The 27,409-nt window shown below is 42.6% G+C and overlaps 1 protein-coding gene across 1 annotated transcript in view; it reads left to right on the top strand.

Moving 5' to 3' along the window:
- The first annotated feature begins 246 nt into the window (after positions 1-246).
- IKZF1 (IKAROS family zinc finger 1) overlaps positions 247-27,409 on the top strand; it is an 87,313-nt gene continuing 60,150 nt past the window's right edge. The window contains exons 1-3 of the mRNA XM_069461857.1: positions 247-309; positions 14,006-14,059; positions 22,007-22,126. Of these exons, the coding sequence (XP_069317958.1) occupies positions 14,020-14,059; positions 22,007-22,126 (160 nt within the window). The 5' untranslated portion in view covers positions 247-309; positions 14,006-14,019. The remainder of the gene's footprint in view (positions 310-14,005; positions 14,060-22,006; positions 22,127-27,409) is intronic.

Below are 27,409 nucleotides of genomic sequence, written 5' to 3'. Positions count from 1 at the left end.
GCGGAGAAATGGGGAACAATGCGAGTGAGCAACTTCAGGAAGTCATTGTGAAAGAAAGCTGGGAAGAGCTCCGCGGCCAAGTTAGCAGAGCACTCTAACAAGTGCCTGTGCGGCCCGCGCCCCGGGCGGCGACTGCAGCGACAGCCCCTCGGTCCCCGCGGAGCGCAGCCGAGCCCGGGCGGGACGCTCGGCCGCGGCAAGGCGGGCGACCCGGGCGAGCCCAGCAGGGCAGAGAGAGCCCCGGCTCCGAGGTTGCTCTTCGCGCCCGAGGATCAGTCTTGGCCCCCAAAGCGCGACACACAAATCCACGTGAGTGTTTTCAAATTGACTTTCAATTGGAAAACTTGGGGGTAACTGGTGGATTAAAAAAAAAAAAAAGAAAGAAGAAGAAGAACAGGAAAAAAGAAAAGACAAGGCAGTGAGATTCTTAATCCCTGGTGTCGCTCAGGTCCTCCTCTCTTTTCTGAGGACAGCGAGACCGTTGACTTTTTCAAAGCCTCTGCCACTTTGGACTGTACCCGCAGGTGCAGGACCAGGCTGGCATGGGACGCTTCTGAGCAGCTCCGCTGTCACCAGGAGAGGATGTTCTAGCTCCCAGTCTATTTAAATTTATATATACTTACATAGCAAGATCACAGTAGTCAGCCTTTACAAAGTCATTTGAAAAAAGCTTTCCTTATTTTTGAGGTGGGAGCTTTCTGCTTATACTATAAAATGATTACATTGAGTCTGAACTTGATTTCTGCAAAATAGGAATTATCCTGGTTTTAAAAAGTTAGTACTTTTGCTGACTGCAGATTTGGCTGTCAGGTCATGCAGGAAACCTCAGAAAAACTCTCAGTAATATTAAGCTTACTTTAGTTTATGTTTGAAATGTATTTTAAAAATTTGTCAAACATCGCTGGTGATTCCTAGGGAAGCCTATGAAGGTGTGATTGTTCTTCCTTCTAGATGGCAGGCGCAGTATATGGCATCCAGTGAGTGAAAACGGTAGTGATTCCTTAGGGTCTGACCAGGCACAGCATTCAGATGCGGTTTTCATTCTCTCCTGGGGCTGGAGCCCACCCAGAGTGAATTTCAATGCCCTGTGCTTTGCTTAGGTTACCCACTCATGATTCCCCACCTTGCTACAGACAGCATATTTCAGCTTTGAGGTTCCTTGTTTTAAACTTCCAGAGACAAAATGGTGTTGAAGAAATACCTCCCTACTAGTCAAATCAACTATTGTTAAGAGAGGAAAATTTATGGAAGTTGAAAAGACTATGTATGCTGTTTAAACTGTCACAGAAATTCAAATGCTTTTAAGAATTGGTTTACCTTGGTTATGAGTTGGGGAAGGGAGAGAAACCTGCAGGAAACATGTCTCCAGCCGTCTTGAATTTATTTCTTTGTTTGAAGATATTTGTTGGTTGAGGTTCTTTGGACTCATCTTTTACATGGGATTTTTAAAAGTAAAAATTTCAGCATTATTTATATTAGAATGTGTCAGAATTGTTTCAGCAACGAATCAGATTATTTGGTCTGTGGCTTAAAATTTAAGCAGGGACAAATATTCGTGACAGGAGGAAGATTCACCTCCTTACATTGGCATCTTGTAATATGCAGAACATGTTAAATAAATAACTTGTAAACATACATAAAAATAGTAATGTCACATTTTAAAAAACTGTGCCATTCTGGTTTGATAGAATGTATCTGATTTCAAATTTTCTCAAGAACAACCTATGTGTTCATACCTTTTTTACATGAAAAAAAAATGCACTTCCCAGTGTTGTATTCCACCAGAGCTGGTGACCAAAACATTTTATTGAGTTAAATGGTCAGGTTTTCTTCCTCTTTTGCTTCATGGTGAGAGTTGAAGGAAGAATTTAAAAAGTCGACAGGGTTTGTTTCATTTGTCAGTGTTCTAACTAGAATGTTACGTCTTGGAAAACTACACATCCCTCAAAATTCCGGAACACTGCAGCAATAATAGTTACCATCACAGTCTCACAGGAGACCTCAACGGCTGCAAATTAAGTGTGGATGGGTTAGGTTTGACTCTTGAAGAGTTTGTGCACAGTCTCCTAAAGAGACGATCAACTGTGGCTGTGTTTGCAGTCTTTTCCCTCGGTGAAAAATTAAGATCACAGTGGATTTATTGGCCAAGAGGTATAAAGAAAGCCCAACCAAGCTGCAGGCGCTGTGTCTTCCTTGCTCGACAAGAGGCTTAGAGTTTGGGAACAGTGGTTCTTTGGTTTGGAGAATTCTCTTTTTTTTATTTGGATTTGTGTGTTTCACATTTGGTTAATATAGTAGCATGTTGTTAATATGAACGTCGAAACTTTTGAAATTTGAAAGAATACTCTTTCTCTCTTTCAGTACACACACACACACACACACACACATTTCAAGGTTACGAGTTGGTAATAGATAAAGGAAATAAAGAAATTCCATGCATATGTGCACATGCAGAGCACACGCACAGCACAGTGAGAGGGGCATGGGGGACAGTGTGGGACAGAGTTTTAACATCAGAAAGACCTGACCTGAGTAATAAAGGTCCCTCCTTTTTTTAACCTTTTGCTAAAACAAAATGGGTTTTCCTATTTGTAATGTGAGTTTAGGCATAAATTATGTTAGTATTTGGGGTGTTTCCTAATTTTGTGTATTCATGTAATGTAACTGCAGTTAATAAAGAATTCATCAAGGATGGCACCGTTTTGTGGCATTTTTTCCTCCTCTAATCTTTGGAATTTTGAAATAATTTCACCATGAAATTATTCACCATGCTTCTAGTTGTCATATTCTAAGGGAGATTTATGTAAGTGAATCCACCTCACAGAAGGTAAACCAGGACCCTTTCGGATTCGCTGGAAACCCTTGCCTTCTGACACCTCTGTTTGTAAGACTGACAAGCATTTGGGGGCATTGTGACTCTTGCTTTAGTGACAAGGGTTGCTGCAGCTCCTGCCCTGACTGCAAATCTTGCTCTCTCATATTTACAGAGACTTCGGGGTATTTTATTTCATATGTGTGTCTTATAATCATTCCATTTTATGGGAGAAAACACGAGATGTGAAAGCAACAAGTGACCCATCCTTTGAGGCTTACACAAGGAGAAACACGAATTCAGTTCACATCTTGAAACAGATTGTTTTATTTTGCTCCACATACACATTTTTGAACGAGGCCTTAGAAACGTTGAGTTTCAGCAAATCAGCATCTCTCTCTCTCTCACACACACACACACACACACACACTTAAAATTCTGATGAGGAATGAGGCAGGAATGGGGTTTTGTCTGGGACATAGGGCACCCAAAAGCAAACTATAGCAACAGCAACAAAACTGCTTTTACCGTGGTGCTGACTAAACACTCACCCTGGTTTCTTCATACAGACCATGGCTTCATTGTATTTCTTTGCAGTTTCGTAAATGACTTCATACCTCAGGTTACCTTTGCACATCTCCTGGAATGTATACTTATATCCTTAGATTTTCAGTACCATTGCTTTAATAGCTTTTGCTTGATATAGTTTTTAAACGTTTGATGATGTTGTAACAAGCATTTTTAAGACATTCTGAAACACTAAGGGTGAAGTGCTTCATATTGCAAGTGAAATATAACAGCAAACGAAAGAAGGCTTGTGAAAGTGTTTCAGGGGAGAAGCGAGTGCCTGCCTCTGCTTTGGTGTGTCCCTGGCAGTTACCCGAGGAGGGCCCGGAGGGAGAGCCACTGAGGCCTAATCCACAGGCAACTGCCAAGTTGTTTCAGTTGACGTTTTCCCTTCTCATGTTTGACTGTGATAAATAGGTAGAGAGACGCCAGAGGTGTCTTCAGCCAACCACCTGGTGATGAACTGTTGAAAATGGTGAAAACCCCAAGTCACAGGTGCAGGGGCCATTGGTTGGCCCCGTTACAGGCTGGCCCTGTTTCTTTTCTGCCATGGCCATTTCTGCCTTTGGGGAACTCGCAATTCCTGTTGACTAAAAGAGCACCATTTTCCACCACAAGCCTGACAAATCAGACGTCCACATAATTTCTGAACTCATTTTGGTTAGGACAGGAAGCACAGGCTCCTTTCCTGTCTGTGTTTTCCTGAGAGAAAACTATCTTCCCTCCTTTTTTGCATATTTGGCAAGTGGTTCCACCTTTCTCTGAGCCCCAGTGGAGTGTGAAGCCAGTGGTGGAAGCTTTCAGGGGAGGAGGAGAAGGACACGGAGTCCCTGGGTCCTCACAGTCTGGATTTGTGTGGACAGGCAGCTCCTGCTTGGCCTCGGGGAGCCGGAGTTGGTTGGTGAGTGCCACACGGTTTCTTTGCTGTGCTCGCGTGGATTGGAGTAGCCAGTGTGTGTCCTTCCCTCGCCCGTGCTGGTGTTTCTCAGTGGGTAGCCTGCGTCCAGAGTGCCCTGCACCCCTGCTTGGCGACTGTCTCCGGTGATGGAGAGCATCATTATGCTCCCTCTGCACACTCTGCTTTCGGGCTGGCCCCATGCTCCACCTCCTGATAGCTCGCGGCGCGGGGCCGTGGCTTAACGAATGGCTGAAAATGGGCCCTAATTAGTGGAAAAGTGCTTTCTTCATCTTTTCTCACTCAGGTGTGAATGATTCATTTTTCTTTAGCAATCGGCTCACTGCTAAAGGAAATCTGACTCTCTTCCCGCCATTTTACACCAAAAGTGAAGTCTACTGGGTAGAGCTGAGTAGAGGGTTAGATATGATGAGAGAGCAGTGCAGTAGGAGGAAGGCACCCAGCGTGGGCTTGTCTATCTCGTCTTCCTTTCTTCCCTTTCTTTCTCTCTTCCTCCCTTCCTTTCCATCCCCTCTTTCTATCATTTGTGGGGTTTTGCACAGGCTATTGAAACAACTGAAGTGTTTTTGAATGGCCTTATACATACTGAAGTAGATTTTTATGCTCCATTTTTTAGATCACACTCTGAAATCTACACTTGAAAGCATTGTCTGGTAGTTTGAAACTATTTGAAAATGAACAATATGGTTTGGATTAGGGTCCTTTTCTAAAGCTAGGAGTTCCACTATGAATATTGATTTATTGATTTTTGATAAATTGTTGTTGCTGTATCAGATTTTTGCTGGCAAACTTAGAGCAAATAAAATTCCACATAAGATACCTCCCTAGACCTAATGGGAAAAATGTTTAATTTAGAATCTTCAACAGAAATGAAAATGAGGAATTGACCTTTTGAAAGCTCACTTGTGAGGCACTCTGACTTGTGCTCTAGTGCTTTTAATGGACACTGGAGAGAGTCGGTGACGCCCTAGTGTGAGCCCCACTTTTAACCTGAAAAATGACCTTTTCCTCTTTCTTTGTGCTAGGGCAGAAAATTCAAATTACAGTGATATTCAAAGCGATTCACTGTAAAAACATATTGATAAATTGTGTATCCCATTTCATTTAATTAAACCCCTACTGGCAATTATCTCAGGTTATGAAAGATAAGGCAATTAATTATCACTTAAAAAATGGTTTGGAAATTCCTAGAACTTTTCCACTATGAGTGTTTTCCCCTGCTCTACTGTGAGTTTGTATGTATTTGCCTGAATTTAAAGAATTTTCACTTTAACAAAGAGCAGACAATCCTTTTGTAAAAGAAATGAAATTTGCTAAAAAAGAGCACATACAGTAAAACATTGAAAGTCAATAATTTCAACTTATTTAAGGGCTGCAGAACAATCTGAGTATAGTGTTTAAATGAGTTTTCCTGTGTTTTTCTCTCTGATGGACATTAGCGTTTTCTGGCGGATTATAAAGGCATGCTGATTTTTGTAGCCTTATAAATGAGGAAGTTGTAAGGTTCTGCGAGGTTTTACTGCCCCCACCCCTGGGTTTGCATGATATTGGAGGCTGCAGGTTAAGGATCACAGAACCGGGTCCAAATAGTCCTCGTTGGGCCTGATACCCACGTTTCCCATGGCCCTTGCGTGACCCATGGAGTTGGCATGATCATCTTAAGGATGCTGCCACGTTTGGGTAAGGGAACAGCTGATGCTGAACTCTCTATGACAGAACGCAATAGAAATCTAGAGCTTTCTTCCTAACATGATCTGACTATCAAACAATTTACATTACCAAGTGACGTTCTTTTCTGTCATTCGTTTCTTGCTGATAGCAGCCATTGTTACCAAATAACTGATGCATGTATTCTGCCCTTTACCCTTCTGAGGCACAGCTTATTTTGACTTCAGCTGAACCCCCTTGAAGGTGGGGTGATCACGGCGAATTTCCAAAGTACTAAAGCTATTAAAAGACCAAGCTGTGAAAAAAAGCTATGAACCTTTTTTTGAACCCACATTCTATATACTGCGACCATAGTTGAAAAATGTGAACATAGTTGAAAAATGTTAACATGGTTTAATTTTTTATAGTTTTTATGAAAAAAATCATCTCATTTTAGTTGATAGTTGATAATTTTGTGAGTGCTATAAACACAAGTGAGCTCAGAATTAGTCTTTTAGGGAAAATTTCCAATGAGTCTAGAAACCACGTGGCCTGCCCTAGCTTAGAGATGGCAATCGGGATGTCTGTGTCTCTTCCTCCTCTCTGGAGCAAAGACTGACTACCCCTTATTACAGATAGGTTGGGCCAAAGTGGCCCTTGATAGTTCAAGGAGTAAGAGTTAGATGGATATGTGTGTAACAATGAATCCCATGATGTGTTTGATCTAGAACACATTTTCTCTCTGTGTTTATATCTAAATTTGTAGATTTTGTCTTACCACCAGCTACATGACAGAGAAAATATCGAAATAAAAAGGAAAAAAATTATTGTACCTAGGAAAATGTCCTCAGTGGGCAAATCAATCAATAATGATGTTTTAGTTACTTTAAATAAATATACATATATGGGTTCATAAACAATAAGATGTTCCAGTGAAGATCTACATAATTTTACTTCTTTAGATCTAATGAAAAGACAACTCTTGCCAAATAAACTAATACAGGCACTTCTTATAATATAATCTAGAAACTTCAATGTCACAGGTACATTTTTTTAAGTGTTATGGATATGAAAGTGGATTTTTCTACTATGTACAGTTTTAATTCTTAGTTTTAAAATGTCTACATGAAATTATATTACTCGTATGTTAAGAAAACTTCACTGCTAAGAAGGCAAGCTATTGTATTCTTTTTGACACCATATTGCCTTGCTGAGTAAAAAAACAGTATTGTAACTGTATTTATCTCTTTTTTTAAAATGGGGAAAAAAAATCTTTGGAAATAATAAGAGCGCAAGAACTGTTTATGGGCCCCTCTGTCTCTTTACTTTATTATGATAAATCAGAAAACATCAGTACTTGGGAAATATCTGTGTCAATCCTTATTTTGGAGGCAGTTTCTATATTTTTTAAAGATGTAGGTCTCGTTTTTGTTGCACTTTAGTTTGTTGCACAGTTCCTGACCATGCATGAAAGTCTTCCAAAATCAGTAAGAGAGAAGAAGAAAATGATTCTAAATTTAGATTTTTTTTTTTTTTTTTTTTTTACTTAAGTGATGAAATGTAAATAGCCATTTGTATTTGAGGAAGCTGCTTAGGAAGTGGCCCACGTTGGTGGCCAAAATTAAGAGAGGTCCTCTAAAGCATCTGTCAGTTTTGGCTATGTATGCCTCTCCCATGGTTGCTCAATAAACAATAGTTACTGTGAGTAGTCTGAGAGCCAGTGGTGCAGTGGTGTAGACAGGAAGCCTGTCTTCTCCATGTGCACAGCCTACACCTATGAGAGAGTACAGACAACACGCTATGCTGTGATGTCAGGACATTGATGGGCTGCTTGAAACCCAGCTCTGGCCTGTTACAATAACAAATATGTAAGCACAGAGAAGTCTCTCCAACTCCAGCTTTCTCTGTTCTCACAACAACTTTCCTAACACATTATCTACCATCTTTTCTTATACCTCACTTTGAGGCAGATGACTGCATTGTGGTTCTTCTCCCTCTGTATTAAATACTTCCTTACTAAGAAAGTTTTCAAGCAGCATGATTTTGAGTTGTAATTTAAAATGTTTCCTCAGTTCCCTTTGACCCTTCCTCTTTTGCATATCAGTTCCTGCCCCTAGGGAAAAAAAAATGTGAGGACAGAATCGCACATCTGAGCTGATTTGTCCTCTGAGCAAACCACTGGAGGAGTTTTCTATGGCTTAGTTACCTGTGGGGGAGGGACAGTGAGAAAGCCAAATTGGATTCCTGCTTCCCTGTTGAAATCTTGTTTTTCATTGTTGTTTGCACCAGCAATACTCTGTGGAATAATCATGAAAATGTGTAGATTGGCAGCTAATTTTTGAAAAATGAAAAGAATCAGAAATGAAATAAGAGTGCTCAGAAGTTTTTATGTTCTCCCAACCTGTTTTGTCAAATTGTTACGAAAACCTATAAGGTCTCTTTGACTGCATACAAAGACTTTGCATATTGCCTTAGCTTTCTCTTGGAACGTTTCCTTTTTTAAGATACAGTGTAATTCACAGTGATATGATAGATTTGCAAAAGTAAAATCTACCAGTCTGAACGTGAAAGGACTTGCCTCTCAGCAGGAATAATGGGTTTTATTAAAGAGGTCTGTGACCTAAGGCATTTTAAATAGATTACAGGCTTGGCCCATGTTGCCTCCCACCCCTCCATGTACATAGTCCCTTTTAAATAAGCATCATAGAGTATTTAAGGAAGTAACTCCAAGTGTTACTCTAGTGCAGCTTCACCTGTTAGGAAAGGAAAAAATCAGTAGCATACATTTGACCAAATAACCAGAACTTTACTGCAGAAGTTTTCTGGTGAGCTTTGCCTTAGTTGCAGAATATTACAAAGAACATGCTTAGTTTGTTGTAAAATATAAGTAGCATCCTCCCTTGTCTATCATCCATTTGGAGTCCGCGACCACTGCCCTGGGCCGTGAAGTTCCGACAGATGGAGAGAAAAATCGCCATCAGAAGGCCATGGTGTTGTCTCAGCGCTGTCGTGGACAGGCTGCTTCTCTCTGAGACTCGATTTTCTCATCTGCAAAAAGGAAATGATATAGATGCCTGGGGCTTAATTGTGAGGGCTAAAACAAATATATTTATCAAACATATCTATATGTGTAAATATTTAGCAAGTAGACATTGAATGCTACCTCTACATTGGACACTGTGCCGGGCACTCAGACAAACCAGTGGACAAGGCAGAGGATGTCCATAGTCTTGTGAGGCTTAACTGCCTCCTAAATGCCAGACACTTAGTAGGTTGCTTAATAAAGCTAGCTGCTACCAGTGTCCTTTTCTTCACCACTTCTCCGGAATGCACAAGGTACTCATGAAATGTTGCAAAATACCAGTGGGCAAAGAATTACCTATACAGTACCAGGGGAAGGAAAGGAATTTGCTTAAAAAACAAACAACAAAAAAAGATAGTGTAAGGCAGTTGTTTAAATCTCAGAGAACTAACATTTTTTTTTTTAAACTTGTGAAGTACTATGTGCTGTCAACGAACAGGCTAATTTCGAGTGACCCTTAGTAGTTCCTGCAGCCAGTTTGGTGTGCTACATACTTAGCAGTTCTGTAGTAGCCATAAATTTGGCTTGAAAAGTAGTAAAGTTGGCATCTGACTTTTCATTTTTACGTCATTAATCCAGGGCACTGTGAAGAGGGGTGTTCCCTGTCAGAAAGGAGAAGGCGCCGGGCCTGAGACCCACCGCCACAGGGTCCCCCGCAGGCTCGGTGGGGCTCAGGCGGACTCTTCTCTGGGGTGCTGCGGCTGGAAATGAGGGTGCTCCTGAGCAAGGCTTGCCAGGGCTCCTCACCTGGAAGCAGCAACTGCCCAGGGCTGCTGGATGTTTCTCCCCAGCAGACAGCCAGGATCCAGTCCCGCCGCCTTGCGTGGAAGGAGGAAAGGCGAGGTCCACGAGGCTGTTTCCAGACAGGCTCTCAGTCCCACGGGGAAGTTGCCTGGGGTCAGCAGCGGCAGTGAGTGAACCTTTCCCTCCCTGGCGGCCTGAGAGAGGTCCTGTGCTGCCTGCCTCCTGCTCTCCCTTCTTTTGCTCCTCTTCTCTGAAGGTATTGATATGCTAACTCTTTTGAACTGAAACTGGGAAAGTAAGTCCTGCTTGACACTGTTTGATCAGAAGGAGGGAGAAAGACAAGAGACATCGCAGAGAGGAGAGAGGGAAAAGAGAGAGAGAGAGGAGAGAGAAGAGAAAGGGTGGGAAGAGCGAGAGGGCAGAGAAAGGAGACAGGGAGAAGGAGAAGGAGAGAAAAGACATGGGAGGCGGAGGTGGAAGGAGGGAGAGGTGGAGGAGACCCGGGCAAACAGAGCTTTTAGACCTTCCAAATCCATGGTCAGTCCAGGGGAGGAGCAGGGGTGCCTGGTGGATTATGGCAGGCTACTCCACTCCCCCACTCTCCTAGAGGGACAGCCATGGACAGCTTCTGTCACGTTGGCCCCACACTTATCTCTGCATCTATTTCCCCTTGTGCAAGATTCAGAACTGCTTGCTCCAAAGAAACAATGAAAGCATTCATGTTTATGAGACTTGCTCAGGTGAAAGTTTGTTTACTGATATTGTTGTATTTTCTACTATCGATTCATTTGGCTCCTGTTTGAAATTGTTTGTGTTTCCCAAACAAAACAGAAAATTGCAGTATGTTTCTGGAAATAATTATTTTTTCTGGCATGCCCCTTTACAGACCCACTGATCTTGGTTTTCATTTAGGTGAAAGTTTGTGAAAACACGTCATTAGTTTGCTTTTGTGATTAACTCCTTTTACTGAATGTAAAGCTCCTTTTCAGCTGAGACCATATCAGGCTTAAATTCCATTCTCCACTTGACACTCTGCATTGCTTCCATGTGGGAGAAGAGGGGCTCAGTAAGTGCTTTATAAAATAAAGAGCCGAGGTGGCACTGTGTTGACGAGGGGGTGGGACAGGGTTTAAGTGCCCCTTCTAGACACTCCAGGCTGCCCTTTGTAAGCTGTGTCTTGGAAGAGGGCTCATTTCCTTTCCCTCAAACAGTTTTCCATTGTTCGAATATTCCTTTAGACTTTCCCTAAAAGCAAGGTCACTTTTATGAAAAAGTCACTGCTTTTTCATTCCGAGAGATGCAAATTTGGAGTTTGGGGAAGTTTTCAGGAACTTGGCAAGTCACCCCTTATGATGTCAGGCAAGCCAGGCCACAGAATTCGCAGGGCCCAGGATAGACTAAAAACTCGCTGCCCCTTGTTCAGAAATTATTAAAAACGTTGACAAACATCACCCGAGCAAAGGGCTCCTTCTAAACACAAGCCCCCAAGCGACTGCTCGGGTCCCAAGTCCATGCAGCTGCCTGCTGTCAGAGATGGTTTGGTTGAAATCGTGTGTGAAATTGGAAGGGAGGTGGATTGCATAACACAAGTCCACGTGCTGGGGCAGTAGGTAGTCCTAGAGCGTTCAGTGGAAAAGTCCAGCCGGCCTGCGTGCGCAAACGCAGAGCTCTCCGGCTCCTGCAGGCTCGAAGCTGACACTAAACTCGGTCCAGGAAGGTGCTCTCTGGGTCAGAGTTGGCTGCTCCCTCCCAGCTCCCCCAAGAGGCACGTGCTTGTACCATTTGCAAGGTAACTGTCCAGAGCAAATGGGCTCCCACCCGGGACTGGGGACCAGCTGCAGGGCAGTTCTGCAGGATTCTGAGGTGTAACAGATTCTCAGGTCTCACCCCCTGAAAAGACTGGCCTGTCCGGTAGGACTTAGCATCTCTCAACTTCTGTCCCCATGCAGCCAACCCAGAGGGTCAGCCCGTGCTCCATCAGAGAAGTGTTTTCTGCAGTGGCGCTTAGGTGCGAGAGCCATTGCTGGGCCGTAGTAAACATTTTTTTCTTTTAATTGGAAATAAGTTGAGTATGCAACTATAGGGTATTGGTTAAATAAATCAGTTGGGTAGTGTGCAGCAATTAAAATGATCATGATGTACATTTGTTAAATAAAAACATATGTGTAGTATTAAATGAAAAATATTTTAAAACAGTTCCAAATGTGGAATAGTTTAATTGTCTCTTTTTGTGAAAAGCACAGAAATGTACACGCACACACACACACACACACACACACAAATTTAGTGGTTCTAAGTGGTGAAAATTATGGGCATTTTTTTTTTTGCCCTTTTTAAAAAAAGGTCCTAAAAAATTATCATTTATGTAGCAAAAAGTTTAAAGTCACCATTCTAAAAATTTTTTGTTAGAGTAGTTGCTGTGACAAGATTTGACTTCTGTACACTTCACTAATCAATGCAGGGACACTTAAGAACTCGTTTGTGATAGACCACAGTAAAATACTGTAAGTTCTCATAATAGCATTGCACCGTGATTACAGAGATTTTTCTCATTTGAATCTATCTTCGTTCTTTATCATTGTTTTGACAGTTTCAGAAGAATTATAGCTTTCTGCCTTTTTTACAGTAAAAGTGTCTGAGACTCTGGACACATTGTGTTTCGGTGACACTTGTGCTATTTTCATGCTTGCTTCCAGCGCTAGTTTATCTGGCTTCAGTGTGCTGGTGGGCACTCTGGTTCCTGAAACACTCTTTCTCTGCTGTGGCCACTGGCTGTACTCCGAAGCCACTTACCAGCCTTGAAAATTCATGTCACAACTCAGACTTGTTACATGCATTTGGGAAACAGAGGAAAACCCCTCCCCATCCAGAAAAAGTGACTGTCATTTATGTTCTCATCATGACTAATACTGATATTCCTGAAATTGAAAATTTATATTCCATATGCACCATAAAAGATATTAAAGATACATAAAGTTATATGTATGTGTATATAACACCTCTGCTTGCACAGTTTTCAGCCTGATTGGAGAGGGTAAGGTCTTCGAATCTTCCATCAGTTTTCAGGTGTTTGCTGAGAACAGGCCTTAGCTCAGATTCACACATCTGAACCAAAGAGACACAGGTAGCCAAGAATGAAAGAGCCGGGTGGGGAGAACCCGGTTTAGAGTCAACAAATAGACTCAGTTTGCTGGTTAATAAAGGTTCTCTTCTGAAGGTTGTTTAGTGGGGCATAAATGAACAGATTTCCTTGAGCTCACCTTCTGCTGGCCACAGCTTTCTTATCCACGGAGCTACCAGCTGTCATCTGCTGTGGGCACCTGAGACCGCCGAGTCGCAGGCCAGGACCCCAAGTGCAAAACACCACACACTCTTTGTTTCTACCCCACTGACGCTGGGGGCTCTCCCGTGTGTTTGTGGTGGCTTACAGAGCCGTCTTTGGAACATTCACTGTGGCCACTGAAGGACAGCATCTTCCCAGTTGTTTTTCTTAAATTTAAACCAGTCTGAGGAGCCAGCCATCTGTGAGCAAAACAGGAAGGCTCGGGCCCTCTCCTGGGCTTGTTTTGCGCCGTGGTGAGCTTCACTGCTCCCCGGGCGAGAGTGCTGCCGAAGTCTGAGGCGAGGGCCCAGAAAGATTGAGGGACAAAGACAGGAGCACCCGCTTGCCCATCTGCCAGGCTGGAGGTGTATTCATTATTGATGGAGGTAGTGCGGTTGCTGCTCAGATATGCAGCCCTGCCTGGGTAAATGAGACATTCTTCAGCAAATTGCTTCGTTTTTTGATTGCTGATTGTACGCGTGTCACCAAGCTGACTCAAGGTTCATCGATGCATGCTCAGTAAATTAGAAAGAACATAACTATGGATCAGCCAAGAGAATGAATTCTGTGCCTACAATGACCCAGGGCCATTTAATTTTCTGCTTAATTTTGTTGCAGTCAGTTTGCATTTTGGGTTATTATGCAGTAGGAAATTAACAATAAATAACAAATTTGGTCCTCCTGTGCTTGTAATGATATTTTTAAAAATCTTTGTAATGCTGTTTTTAAAAGGATCAAGGTCTGTGCCAGTCTGATACTCCAGCAAGTATGTGAGGAGGAAAATGCATTATTCTTGCCAGATAACCTTGTTGTTAAATAGCGTAGGGGTTCTTTATCTCTCGCTCTTTCTCTCTCTTCTCTCATATCTTATTAGTATTTTTGCTTTGAACTAAAATCCCTTCCTCTCTTTCTCAGATAACCTGAGGACAATGGATGCTGATGACAGTCAAGACATGTCCCAAGTTTCAGGTGAGACCTTATGAGATACCAGTATGGGGAGTTCATCAGAAAGGCTCCCCTTGGCCACAGTCCCGGGTGCTTGCTGTACTCAGGAGGGTGGAAGAGGGGCTATTCTGCAAAAAGAAAGAGAAAGATGGGGTTTGTGTGAGTGTTTGCCTCACCCCTTACAAATTATCCCAATGTGAGAACAGAAAAATCTTCAGGATGAAATTAGTTTTACTGTTAAATCTGAGAAGAAAATTGGAAAGGGTTAAATGTATGTTCATTCTGTTGGGAGGAAAATGGCTGATTGATCTGTTCTAGAACCCAAACACATGCCAATGGTGACATTTAAAAAGAGAGAGAGAGGGAGGGACGGGGGGGATGGGAGGAGAAGGGCAGAGAGAGAGAGAGAGAAAAGGAGAAGTAGCTTGAAAAACATTCATTGTTGGATACAATTCAGAATATTTGAATATTTGTTAAGTGTAGAAACAGCGTTGCTCCCATTGACCGTGTATTTTTCAAGCCCTGTTGGACGTAACTCTCCTCGTCACAGGAAGCCCATGGGAGTCAGACGCCCAAGAGCAGGTCACAGACTGTCCCACCGGGCATTGTTGAGGACGGACGTCCAGCCAGTCCAGCAAAACCAGCGCGGTCCCCACGTGCGCAGGCGTGGGGCGCGCTTTCCGTCTGGCCCTGTGTCTGCGAGTGTCAGCCACAGTAGCGGCTTCCATGGGCTTTGGGGTTTCCCGGATTTTATATTTAGAGCCTCAGAGGCTCATAGCCCGTCTCAGAGGGTGGGCTCTACTGGAGAAAGGTCCGTCTTGCCTTGGCCAGGCTGCATCCACGTGTTTTGAAGTTTTTATTGAATTCCCCATTTTGGTCTAAGTGGGTGCTCCTGACAGAGACAGGACAGAGTGTGTAGCTGCTGCCCTGCTAACCGCTCCCTGGAGAAGGGGCAGGAGAGGATATTCCAGGTTCCCTCAAACTGGAGACGGATCTGCTGCCAGTCACAGCTGCCTTCCTCCTCCAGCTCTCTGTCAGCGACTCCTTCCAAGCGCTGAGTTTCGGACTTAACCTCTCCAGGGTGCAGGGAGCAAGCAAAGTGCTAGCTTTTAAAATGTGGTACTCAGGCACTTCACATTGGTAGAAGTGAGAATTGGTCAGCATGTTTGGCGTTATCTATATCAAATAAAATTGTATGTATCTTACAATCTGTCACCTTCACTTAAAGGAATCGCCCTTAGACGTATACTCTCACAAAGTGAGTGTTTCAGCGTATTTCAGCATATGCTCGTTGCAGCACTGTTACTAATGTTCGTGATGTTTAAGAACTGTGGCACATACAACCACTTGAACACACAGCTCTGAAAAATGAGGAGGATGTGAATACAACTAGTATGGAAAGAAGTGCAAGGTACATGTGAAAGTGAGAAGAGCATGTTTCTGGATGGTATGCAGTGTGTGATCCCATTCTGTAAAAAGAAAACGCATTACACACAAACACACCTTCGATAGGCTTGCATATACATTTAGGAAAATTCTGGAGAGATATTTATTAACCTAGACTTCCTCTTGGAAAATTGGTGATGGAAGGAAGCAGGTGAGTTAGGGAGGATCAAGAGGAAGAAGGAAAATTTGCTTTTTATCTTCTACCTTTTAGCATTATTTGAATTTATTTACCCTAAGCACATACTTTGTTTCTTAAACAAAAAAACACAACAACAAAAAAAAAAACTAGTTAAATGGAAAAGCAGTTTAGCTCTATAAAGAGCTAAACTGTATAGCCTCTCGCCGTAGCCTGGGAGAGTGGGGTCCGGGCAGCACTGGCTGGGTGAGGATTATGGTCCTTGCTCACGGAGGAGGGTCTCATTCACTGGGTTTGCGGACTATGACTAGAAGTGATTAGAGTGTCAAAAAAACTCTGAGATGTTAACAAGTTCCAAAGGCAAGAAGAGATGCTCTCATTGTGTCTGCGCTTCTGCTTTCGAGAGTGTTGCTCTCATGTTGGGTAGTGTCTAAACTGGCGTTTGCATAATATGTCAAAGAGAAAGAGACTCCTGCAGTCGAGGCAGTCGACTCAGAGTCTACACTCTGATGTGCTAGAGTCAAAACTGAATGCCAAAGCCCAGGGACCATCTCCAGAATGTTTCCTGTAGGGAACAGCCAGTCAATATTCTGATCTCATATCTTACCAACAAAACTAACAAAAGCCTCATTTTCCTGTGTTAGTTTTCTGGTCCTAACCATTATATAAATACTGGACTCTGACTATTTAAAGCAGACCGTAGCTGGGACCAGGGATAAGAATGAAGGGAGGCCTTATTACCCAAGACTTCCTGAAAAAGAAAACTATTTTTCTCTTTGAAAAGATTTGGTCTGAAGTTTAGTTTTCATACACCTGGCAAAGGAATTACTATTTTTAAAGTGCCAATAGTACTTCTGATTTGTGTTCAACTTTCAGTGGTCCACACAGTGATGAGAGCGTTTAAAGAGTTGTGTCCCCTTTAGTAAAGATTTAAAGGATGGTTTTTCTACTTCTTGGAATTCATTTGCTGCTTCTCCAGTTAAAACCAATACTTGTTTTTTCATGTCTAAAATTAGAAGTGACAGTTAGTTATGGTATAAGGATGTAGCTTTAACCAAACAGGAGTTGACATTCTTGATAAGAAATCTGAGGAATATGTTACCAAATCATCCTCTTTTTGCATAAAATGTTCTTCAAACATCAGCAGTTTCATAGGATTCAACCTAACATATATGAAATGCTCACTTGAAAATCAGAGAAATACTTAATATCCGCCTTTTTCAAACCACGTGGTCCTTTCTTCCTTAGGATCTATCCTAACTGTGAACTGTGCCCTAGTTTACAGTGTCTTGCAGGCAGTAGACACTCCCTAGGTGTTCACTGACTTGAGTCCACGGGGCTGGGAAAGTGCTATTGGTAAGTCTGTCAGTGGAGGAGAGCACGTCTAAAGCAAAGTGTCCTTTCCTATAGGGCGCATCTCACTGATTCTTTGGGTAAAGTTTTTTTTTAATTTCTTTTTTTTTTTTTTGGCAGTTTTTCCAAAATACTTGTTATGAATATGTGTTATTTTTTGGCTTGGTTTCTAAAGAAAGAGCCTGTAGGAGAGTGCAGGATATGGGAGCTGGAGATCTGCATGAGCATCCTCTCTCTACCTCCTGCTGTAGGACCACTGTACTCATCATCTGTAACAGGAGGGACTCGGGCCATTGGGTCCTCAGGGTTCCTCTGGTACCTCTGACCTTAAGTATCTATTGGATATTTTCTTAATGCTATTTGCAGTGTGTTTTGTTGGGACATGGAAACCAGATGTATGCCCTGTAGACAGGTGTAATCTGCTTAGGTGAAGAAGGCTCATATATATTGAAGTGTCAATAGGAATATTTTATCTAGTTAATCATAGTAAATCATTGTAAATCACATTGATTGAATGCTTCTATTCACCAAACACTGCCCTGAGTGTTTTCTCCTTTCAAGGACCTACTGAAGAAGATACAGTTATCATCTCCCACTTTCAGGGAGCTGACACTCAGAGAATTTAAGTAATTGACTGGAAGTACCATTGGGAGACAGGGATCGCTCTGGGGTGTGAGCCCAATTTGGACCCTACAGTGCAAGCTTCTCCACTGCTTTGTAGAGAACAGATGCTATGTTCTGAGCTTTTATTTACCCTGGGAATTCTATTCCCCTGGGTAATCATATATAATAAAAACTCATGTGTTTAGGAGAGGGGGAAATCACAGAACTTTTTTGGGTGAATTATAATCTACTTGAGAAATTATTTCCTTGTATTTGATAAGCTAATTATGCAGTTTCTCATCCAATTTTCCCAAAACCTTCTCATAGGTAATGCTTTATTTGAAACATAGGCAATAGGTAAATTAAATATAAATTAGTGTATTTATAATTTAGCCAGAAGTTTCTTTCATTTCTCTAAATAAGTGAAATTTTATTGCATCTTCAAAATTATTCCATTTAAATAGTTGATGTCTTGCTGTCTGTATCTCTGTGTATTTGTGTGTCATTGTACATGCTCTTAGAGAAAATATGGGAGCTTAGTGCTATACATGCCTTATGTTTCCATAATATGTTACTGTTTGCCAAATAATACCATAAGCTTACTTAGCTAGAATTCACACACATTATTTTTACTTTATCTTCACCATAACTTGTAAGCTAGGCCCAAATCCCACTTTTTAGCTTCCCTTTTCCACTTGAGGAAAGAATCTTAAAGAGGGGACATGTGTGCCTGTCAGTCTTAACAATGACGGGTCAAACCAGAACTATGTCCCAGATCACAGTGGGAATCTATTGACTTTATTTAATAATTTATTTGTTAAATTTTATCATCTTTGCATGGTTTGCATTTTAAATGGATAACTGAGCAAATTTGTTTCAAATCAACACATGAAAATATTGCCTATCGTGAAGATTTTCACGAAGTGTTAAATTTTCATCCTGGAGACCTCCAGCAGTCAAAGATACGAGGGTGCTGGGTGCAGAGGCTCATGTGAGTGTAGTGACGAACCTCTCAGCAACCTGGACTCACACTTAGGGGCTTTTAGGCAAATCAGATGACCTCTGAGAACTAGCGCCGAGTTAAGGCAAGGCCAGCTTGAATTAAAGCAGAGCTCTGGGTGGGCATGTGAATCTATCTAGCTTTGCCGCCTTCCAGTTCTGACTTTTTGCTAGATGCCCCTGTACACAGCAAGACTGATTTTTATTCTCCCTCTCCCCGTGTGGTTCCCTCTGCACAGAGAGCTCCTATTGATCCATCTGACTCTTGATATTTTAGAATCATGATCCCTACTGTTCTTATTCCTCTTTCCCCCACATAGAGAAAAATAAAAAATACTGAGATGCAAGATTAGGGACACTGGAGAACTGGCATTTAATTCAGTGTAGAAACCCAAGACAGATGTAATTCTTAGGAAGCACATCTGCTACTGCGAACAACCCCAGTGATTTGTAGTTGACCTTGCTCCCTCATTAGACAGATCAGTTAAATTTTAAGAAAAGGTAATCAAGAGTTATTCAGACGCATTTTGGCATGAATTGAGCAGGAAGCCTGGCATTCCTTCATTGAATAAGTCCCGACTCTGTATGACCCTGCCTTTGTTCCAGCGTGCCTTAGCATCTACGGGGTCCCAGAGCATTGTGTATTACTCCAAAGTTATCACAGGGAAGATCATGAGAGGAAGAGAAGTCAATAAGCTTTAGTTTTTCAGCCTCCCACCTGCACCCCATACTAATGACAGCTGGTTAATCACAGAGACACACGCACATCCCACATCCCTCTACATGTTTAATCTTTGGGCAGCTTGTTAGGCCAGGGGGCTCCTCTGTCATTTCTATGGAGGTAATTTAGGAGGTTTTCAAGACGGCAAGTGGGCTGGGTTCCTGGTCTTCCAGCCTCCCTACCTGACAATGCCCCCTTTTTACATAGAAGACCTATTTTATAGATTAAGGTTCTATGTAAGATTACTTTGTTATTCTTTTTTTTTTTTTTTTTTTTTTTTTGAGACAGAGTCTCACTCTGTTGCCCAGGCTAGAGTGAGTGCCGTGGCGTTAGCCTAGCTCACAGCAACCTCAAACTCCTGAGCTCAAGCGATCCTCCTGTCTCAGCCTCCCGAGTAGCTGGGACTACAGGCATGCACCACCATGCCCGGCTAATTTTTTCTATATATATATTTTTAGCTGTCCATATAATTTCTTTCTATTTTTAGTAGAGATGGGGTCTCGCTCTTGCTCAGGCTGGTCTCGAACTCCTGAGCTCAAACGATCCACCCACCTCGGCCTCCCAGAGTGCTAGGATTACAGGCGTGAGCCACCGCGCCCGGCCTACTTTGTTATTCTTACCAAAAAAGAATAGAAAGAAAAAGAAAGAAAGAAAAGGATTCCTTGACCACCTCCCTAAAGTCCTGGATGTTTGAAAACCATTGCTCTAGGAAGTCATGTTACACAAAAATAAGAGCTGTCAAATGGTCCCTATATTTCCTGCATTCTCCTATTCAGTGTTTTTCCCCATTTATGAAAGAGTATAAAAAATAACACTGAGACGTTTAGCTATTGTTACTTTTAAAGTTTTCTATTAGTATTTAGAGCAATGAAAATAGTACTGACTTAATGCACATTTCCAAGGCTTCAGCATAACATGAGCACTTTAGTCAGTTTCTCTCTGGCCTTTTGTTTTTCCTTAGGAAATTCTTATAATCGTGCCCCATCTTTAACTATTCATTTTGTATTGGCTATCCAAATATATCTAATAATGCTCTTTCTGACAATATGCCAGTTGTGGTAATTACAGCTAAACTGGAATATTAAATTGTGATGTCTGTTTTCTAGAGAATGCAACACCATTCCCCAAAGCATAGCCTTGGTGCCTGTCCAGGTTCTATTTTAAATATTCCAGTAAAGGTGGTTTCATATATTGGGGATGATTTTCCTGGTCTTGCTAGTCTTCTGAAGTGTTGGTCTTACTCTTGTGGGAGGTTTATTCAAACAAACAAGGAAATTTCACACCATACCTAGTCATGTTTTCTAGACATTTTAACATTTGATTTATTATTGCACACTCTCCCAAAAGGCTGGGTTTGTCTGCGTGGGCACATCATTTTGCCTGGTGAGCCAAGGTGCCAGCTCCGTCAGCAAGCACCCAGTCCCAGTTCGCTGCTGTCGGACTCCCTTTAGGATCTTATCTAAACTGTTCTTCCACAGCCACTGTAATGGATCAGTTTGTGTCAGTTTAGGGCCTTACCGGCTGTTTCTTGCATGTGGTTGGTGTCTCATAACTCTTAAGTTTAAGTTAGGTCTGGAAGGGTGGAAGCTACAGGCGTTTCAGCTTTGATGGGAAAAGAGCATTTTCTACCAGTGGTGGCTTCCCAGCGGTGGGTTCCTTGGAGTGGGAGTGAGCTCCACATGGCTAGATGCTGGTCAAACTTATTCTAAGCCAAAGTAAATATAGGCATCCTGCAAATCCCTCATTCATTTGGTAAATCCTGTTGTGTACAGTATAAGCAACTTTCGTGTTTGTGTGGGTTATATATATTTTCCTTTTTCAAAGAGAAGCATTTGCATTGGCAGACTTCCGTTGCCTGCAGGGAGGGAATCACTTTCCCAGTAGGCACGGGGGTTCCCTTCCATTCCCTCTCCAAGCTTCTTCTCCCCACCTAGTCAAATTAGGCAGCTGGTAAAATATTCCCTGACTCTTGAAAAGAAAGTGAACAGATCCCAGAATGTGCAGCTCTGGGCGGGATGTCCAGTGTGGCGTCCTAACAACAAATCAGTGTGAAGGTGTGGTGAGGCGAGCTTGTGGGGGCAAATTGGAACCACCGTACAGGGGAAACTTGACAAAATGTGTGAAGAACCCTAAAAATGTCGATGCCTTTTCACCCAGCCATAACACTTGTGAAGATTTATGCTGTAGTGATTATTAAGGATATGTGCAAAGAGTGGCTATTAAGATGTTCATCACAGTGTTGTTTAATAATAAAAGAAAGATTGAAAACAATATAGATTCAAAAATAAGGATTTCACTAAATCTGAGTGTATTCATCATTAACAAATTATGAAGGTATGGTCACTGGCATGGAATTATGTTCATGAGAACATCTAAAAGCTAGTTTATTTTGAAAAACAAAATACGTCATTGCATATCATCTATAATATATAAATACAATTTTAAAAGTGGTAATCCCTAGAATTACAGGTGATTTTATTTTTTTCCTTTTGCATATCTTTGTTCTTTCATGTTTGTATTGGGGGGGGCAATGAATTTTTTTCTTATAAAAAGAAAAATGTATGTTAACCTCAATAGAGAAGCATTAACTCAATTCAGCAGCCACTGCCTCATGCCACCCTCTCAAGCCAAGCCAAGGTGAAGCCCCAGCACCTTGAACTTCCCTGCTGGTGATGACGACTGCCCAAAACTCAAGCCTCTACTTGTCTCCTAGGGAAGGAAAGCCCCCCAGTAAGCGACACTCCAGATGATGGTGACGAGCCCATGCCTGTCCCTGAGGACCTTTCCACCACCTCTGGAGGACAGCAGAGCTCCAAGAGTGAGAGAGTAGTGGGTAAGTTGGGTCAGCGGGCATCCTTCTCTGTCTCTTTATGTCCTTCCAAGATAGTGGTTAAGTGACATGAGTCATTCTATCCATTGTTTTCCCTCAGCCATCCTGTCGAGCAAATATAGAACAGAGGTCAGCTGGATGGGTCCTCTTGTGTGAAGGAGGGTGGACACTCACAGGTCAGCATGGTGCTGAGACCCATGTGGCCAGCAGGACGCGGGAGTGGAGGGGCACCCCTGCACAGGGACGTGTCCCCATCACGCTCTCCTGCCCTCAGTGCACATGCAGGAATATCACATTTATGAATTGTAGAGAGTGAAAATTACACATTTTATGTGTTATGGAAATAGAGCTACTTAGAGTTTGGGGTTAGAAGGAACAACATCTGGCCATTTTATGTTAATTCCTCTAATCTCTAGTTCTTAAATGTCAGCTTTAACTGAAAATAGAAAATTTGATAAATGGGAATTTTTAAATGTTAAAAAAATCTTAGCACACATTTGCGCACCTTTTCCATAAAGGGAAGGTATGGAACCATCTGCAGTAACTCCACTGGCCAACTTATACATGCTGCTTCCACCCTTTTTATTTCAGGGAAACAGAGGCCTGGAGAAGTTTAGTGAACTAACTAAGGCCAAATGGCAGAGTCAGAATTAAACTCAATTTCTGACTCAAAGACTAGTTTTCACTCAAAGGCACTTTTCATTATACCATGTTCTCATGAGCTTATGAGTCAACAGTTCCTTGGAATATCCATTTTTTTTAAAGAAAAAACTGTGATATTAAGAGCCGTTTATTAGCACAAAGAATATCATGGATATGTAGGTAAAATTAGGTAGAATGGATCAATGTGGATCAGTTACATGAACCCCAAACCCAAGGAGGGAAAATGTGTGTAAAATTCTCAGGCTTATGAAAAACACCTCAGCCATAGGGGACATCCTGATGCAATAACTAGGAATAAGCAATAACTAAGAATTTCATATACATATATACAAAACATTTTGTATGTTTTCATGTGTCTTAGAAACCAAGTTGACTGAGTATAACGATCCTTTTCTTCAATTTAGCAATACAATTAATAGCACAAACAGGTAACGATGGTGGCTAAAGCCATTTGGTATGGATGAAGTCAGAAAACAAGTACATCTATGAACTCTTTTGCCCTAGGAGAAAATGGCTACTGTATGTGGGAAGGTGGATGGGAAGAGAAATGATGTCTGTTGCTCACCTGCTCTGTATGCAGGAAAGCTGTGCATGTCATTCAGGGTTTCCCAAAGTTGGGACACAGATGATCACGCTTTATTTTAATTGATGCATTTATTTTTAAGATTGTCTTCTATTTATTACAAGTGATAGTGGTTTTACCATACACTGTACCACTACATGGTTTCCTTTTAAAACACATTTATATAAATTAAAAAATCAATTTAAATAAAAACACTAAGCCAATGATATGATGTATGATAAACATTTGCAAAGGTGTCACATGAATAGCGATTGTGGGGGTGACATCCCCACATTGTTTAGCACCTGAAGCACCTAGTGCCATGGGTATTGTTCTCCCCACTTATTGCATAAGCAAACGTATGCTCACAATGCACTGCGAACACAAAACGAGGGGCTCAGGGGCCAAGAGCCAAAGAAATGGCCCATTAGCCATGTAAATGAACTGAGAGCCCACACATCAGAGCGAGGAGGCTGCCTGGGTGGTTATGGATATAGCTGTGGGTTCTCCCTGAACTCCCTGCAGCTGCCGTAGACCCTTCGAGCCAGCGTGGCCATGGACATCCTTTAGAGAACTGAAAGTCAGGCTGATTCCTGGAGAGCAAAGAACAGCGCAGATGCCTTCAAAGTGGTGTAAATGTCTTGTCCTTTATGAACTTCAAATTGTTGGTAGTTTTCCCTGGGTGAACAGTCACTCAGCCTCAGTTGGCATTGCTGACTGGTTCCCAGAACTGTATTTCCTTGGTTCACGGTCCCTGTCTCTGTCCCAAGTGCGCCCAGCCCAGGCATTACCTTGGAGTCCTGGGCAGGTTTGCCATTTCCCGTGGGCCCTGCCCACTGCTCTTTATCACATGTGACATGATTCTCAGTCTACTTTTCCTTCCAGGATAAAGTTTAGAAAATAGGAATGTCAGAATTGTGAAATTTGAAAACCCTGGAAAACCTTTTTGCTTGGTTTGATGTCACCCTGTGGATGGGCAGGGACAGCCATGTGAAGTGGGCACTGAGACAGTGTTTGGGAGAGCGTGTGCCCTGGTGGGGGAGTGGAGGTCAAAGGAATGGGTGGTCCCTGCCACAAAGGCAAGAAGTGGAAAAGCCCAGATGACACGTTGAGCGCCAGACAGGGGAGAAGTTTCAGGAGAGGAAGTTAGGGAGTGAGCGGGTCTCAAAACACCGACCCATAGGAGACATCACGGGAAGAAATGACGCTTCACAGCAACTAAGTTTAAGGGACCATCCTTTGTGATTCTTGAAAGTAATCAGCTAGCTTTGGTGTGTGGTGATAGGTTGTTTATTAATTTGTGATGTGTAGCATTATATAAATGAAGTATGTAGACAGCATTAGGAAACAATGTATTATAAAAGGTAGGGGAAAGTCATAGATTAAAGGGAGTAAATCTGGTGCCATACTTTATCACAGTGTTCCACAGGAATGAGTCCTAAGAGCAAAGGCGTACAAAGGACAGACGACGGGAAGTGCGAAGGCCCGCCCAGGACAGAGGCAGGCAGGCAGGAGGAAGTAGAGTTGTCGAAGCGTGGGGTACGCATGGGGGTGGAGGGGACCCGTGGCGAAGGCCTGGCAGAGTGAGAAAAATGCATCTCAGAAAGGACAAGTCCGGGTCCCCTTCTCCCTGGCCTTGTGCGTCTGGCATGACTTTTTCTCTCTGAGCCTCAGTTTCCCCATTTGCTCGTGGCAATAGCAATGGAGCACATGTCACAGAATGGCCTTGAGAGTTAGATTTTAAAAAAATGTAGATTTTGCTGAAGACAGAATAGCAAAGTATATTAGCAAAATATAAAGTAAAAAGGACAGAAAAATAGCAGGAAAAAATGCAGCTTGTGCAAAACAGAAATTTTAAAGATTTACAAAAAGGATAGAGGAACCTAGTGTAGTTTCAATTGAGAAAAGAGAGAGAATGAATAACATTGTAGCACCAAGGAGAGAAGAGGAATTTATTAATTAAAAAAACCTGGATCCATAGAATAAGCAAAGTGAAGCAAAGTCAGGAGAGAAGGGAGGAAATGGAATAGGGCGAGGCCAAAGGAAAGGTCAGGGGGCTGCCCACCACCAGGCCCAAGTGCAAGTCAAGGGTGCTAAGCTGTTACTGCTGAAATTTTAACAAGAAAATGGTGAGAGACCAAAAGATGGAAAAAGTGGGAAAGTATTAGATATTAGTAGATTGTGGAAGTGTCTGCTTTAGAAAGAGACAAGGAACACTTTTGAAAAGCTATGAGCCATTATTGCCAGTAGCATCATTCAGTCTCAGACAAAGCTAGTCTCAGCAAGGACAGGCCATAGTCGTAAACAAACTGACAGGAAATGGTAGAACCAACTCCCTGTGATGGGCCGGGAGATTACACTGATTGGTGGTCACTCCCAGAATGAAAAAAGTAATGATTTCGCATCTCATAGCTTCCTCCGGTGTTGAAGGAATACGCCGTGTCTGCGTGTAAATGTGGGACAGAAGCCAGAGCAAGCCTAGAGCCCTCACTGGGCCTCCATCTTCTTCCAGATCGGAATAAGAGGAAACCAATGATTTGAAGTGGAGCTTGGAGAATTTAAGTTAGACTCAAAGGAGAACTTTTTGGCAAGGAGGGATTTAGTCATCAGAACAGTCTATTTAACAAGACTCTAGCTTGTTCTTCTGAAGTGGTCTCTTTAAAAATGAGAGAACTCTCACCTCTCTGAAGTGGTTGTATATGAAACTGTTTAAAGCCGAGGGTGCACTCAATGACCTCTTAAGGCAACCCCAAATTTACTCAATCAACCATGCTGGAGAAGTCAGAAAGAGTTTGAGACTTACTCAAAAAACTCTTGAGCAGGTGCTCTTACAAGTCTTCCGTTTTAGGAATTATGTCAGGATTGGGGTCTAGAGAGCAGATAGGCATTTTGTGTAAGAAAACTAAGAACTTACTTATTTCCTTTCTTTATTCAATAATGCTTCCATTTCTTCTTCCTTCTTTATACCATGAATTGTTGCTAGTTGTTGACGTGTGCTCTCTGGGCGAGAATGTGTCCTAGAATTGACGAAGGATTTCGGTCACGAGCATTCTAGTGACAAGTGCACAGGTGTGGAGGTGCACTGCCCACGCTGAGAGCCGGGAGCTGGCTGTGGGTTGGGCTGGTTCCAGACACAAGAATGGCCATGAATAAGGAGGACCACGCCCCCCACGCCCCACCGCCCTGCCCATGTATGCAGACAGTGGGGAAGGAAGCTTGGTGGGCTGGAGCAGAGGGAAAGGGGAAAGAGCAGAGGACAGAGAAGAAGGATTCCAGACTAAACAGAGGAATGGCCACCCCTGAGAAAGAGGACAGGCAAATTTAGGGGTTAAGAGTAGAATCAAAGGACAAAGCCAGGGCAGAGGCACAGTAATGCTGGAGGACTGAACTGGAACAATGACGTAGGCACGCGTACAGGGGTAGTCGAACCAGTGGAAGGCCAAAGCATCGAGACTGACGCGGGGTTGAGTGGGGCTTCCTAAATGACTTGGCCACCTGGATGGATAATCTGACAACTTTAGGCAGTAGTTACTCTTAGGCAGGAGGAACTGTGAGTTTGAATATGGGCAGAGAACATGTACTTACATTTGCCCCATGACGTGCTAGCATGTGCTTCTTTGGTTCTGCTCCCTGAAGCAGCTTACTCCCAGAGTTGTAAGGAGACAACTGTGTGTCATCAGTGTTTATTTCAGGACTTAAGCACTGTAGGTCGAATCTCACAGCTTGGTGTTTCGAGGCCCCTGGCTCTGCACTCCCTAGCGGCTCCGAGAGATCGAAACTGAATGAGCACAACTTTGGTTCTTCACGTTCAGTAGTTTGACCAGGGTTTGATTCACCCTAGCATAGCTGGGGGTGGGGGAAGAACTCCCCTGGAATCCAGGAAAAATGATTAAGTGTGTAAAACCATAAATCTTTTTTTTAAAATTCATTCAATCGATGTAAAAATTCCTTTACTTGCCCATGAGTTCTGGGACTGAAATGGAAATTGTAAGAGGATTGCTATATTTTTAATTGGCTATTCTGAGGCCAAGTCTCCCCTCATTTTAGAGTTTTAGGCTAAG

This window comes from Eulemur rufifrons, chromosome 29 (assembly GCF_041146395.1).
Source record: "Eulemur rufifrons isolate Redbay chromosome 29, OSU_ERuf_1, whole genome shotgun sequence".
Lineage (NCBI taxonomy): Eukaryota > Metazoa > Chordata > Mammalia > Primates > Lemuridae > Eulemur > Eulemur rufifrons.
Note: the sequence above shows the minus strand (reverse complement) of the source record. Positions and strands in the feature narration are given on the sequence as shown.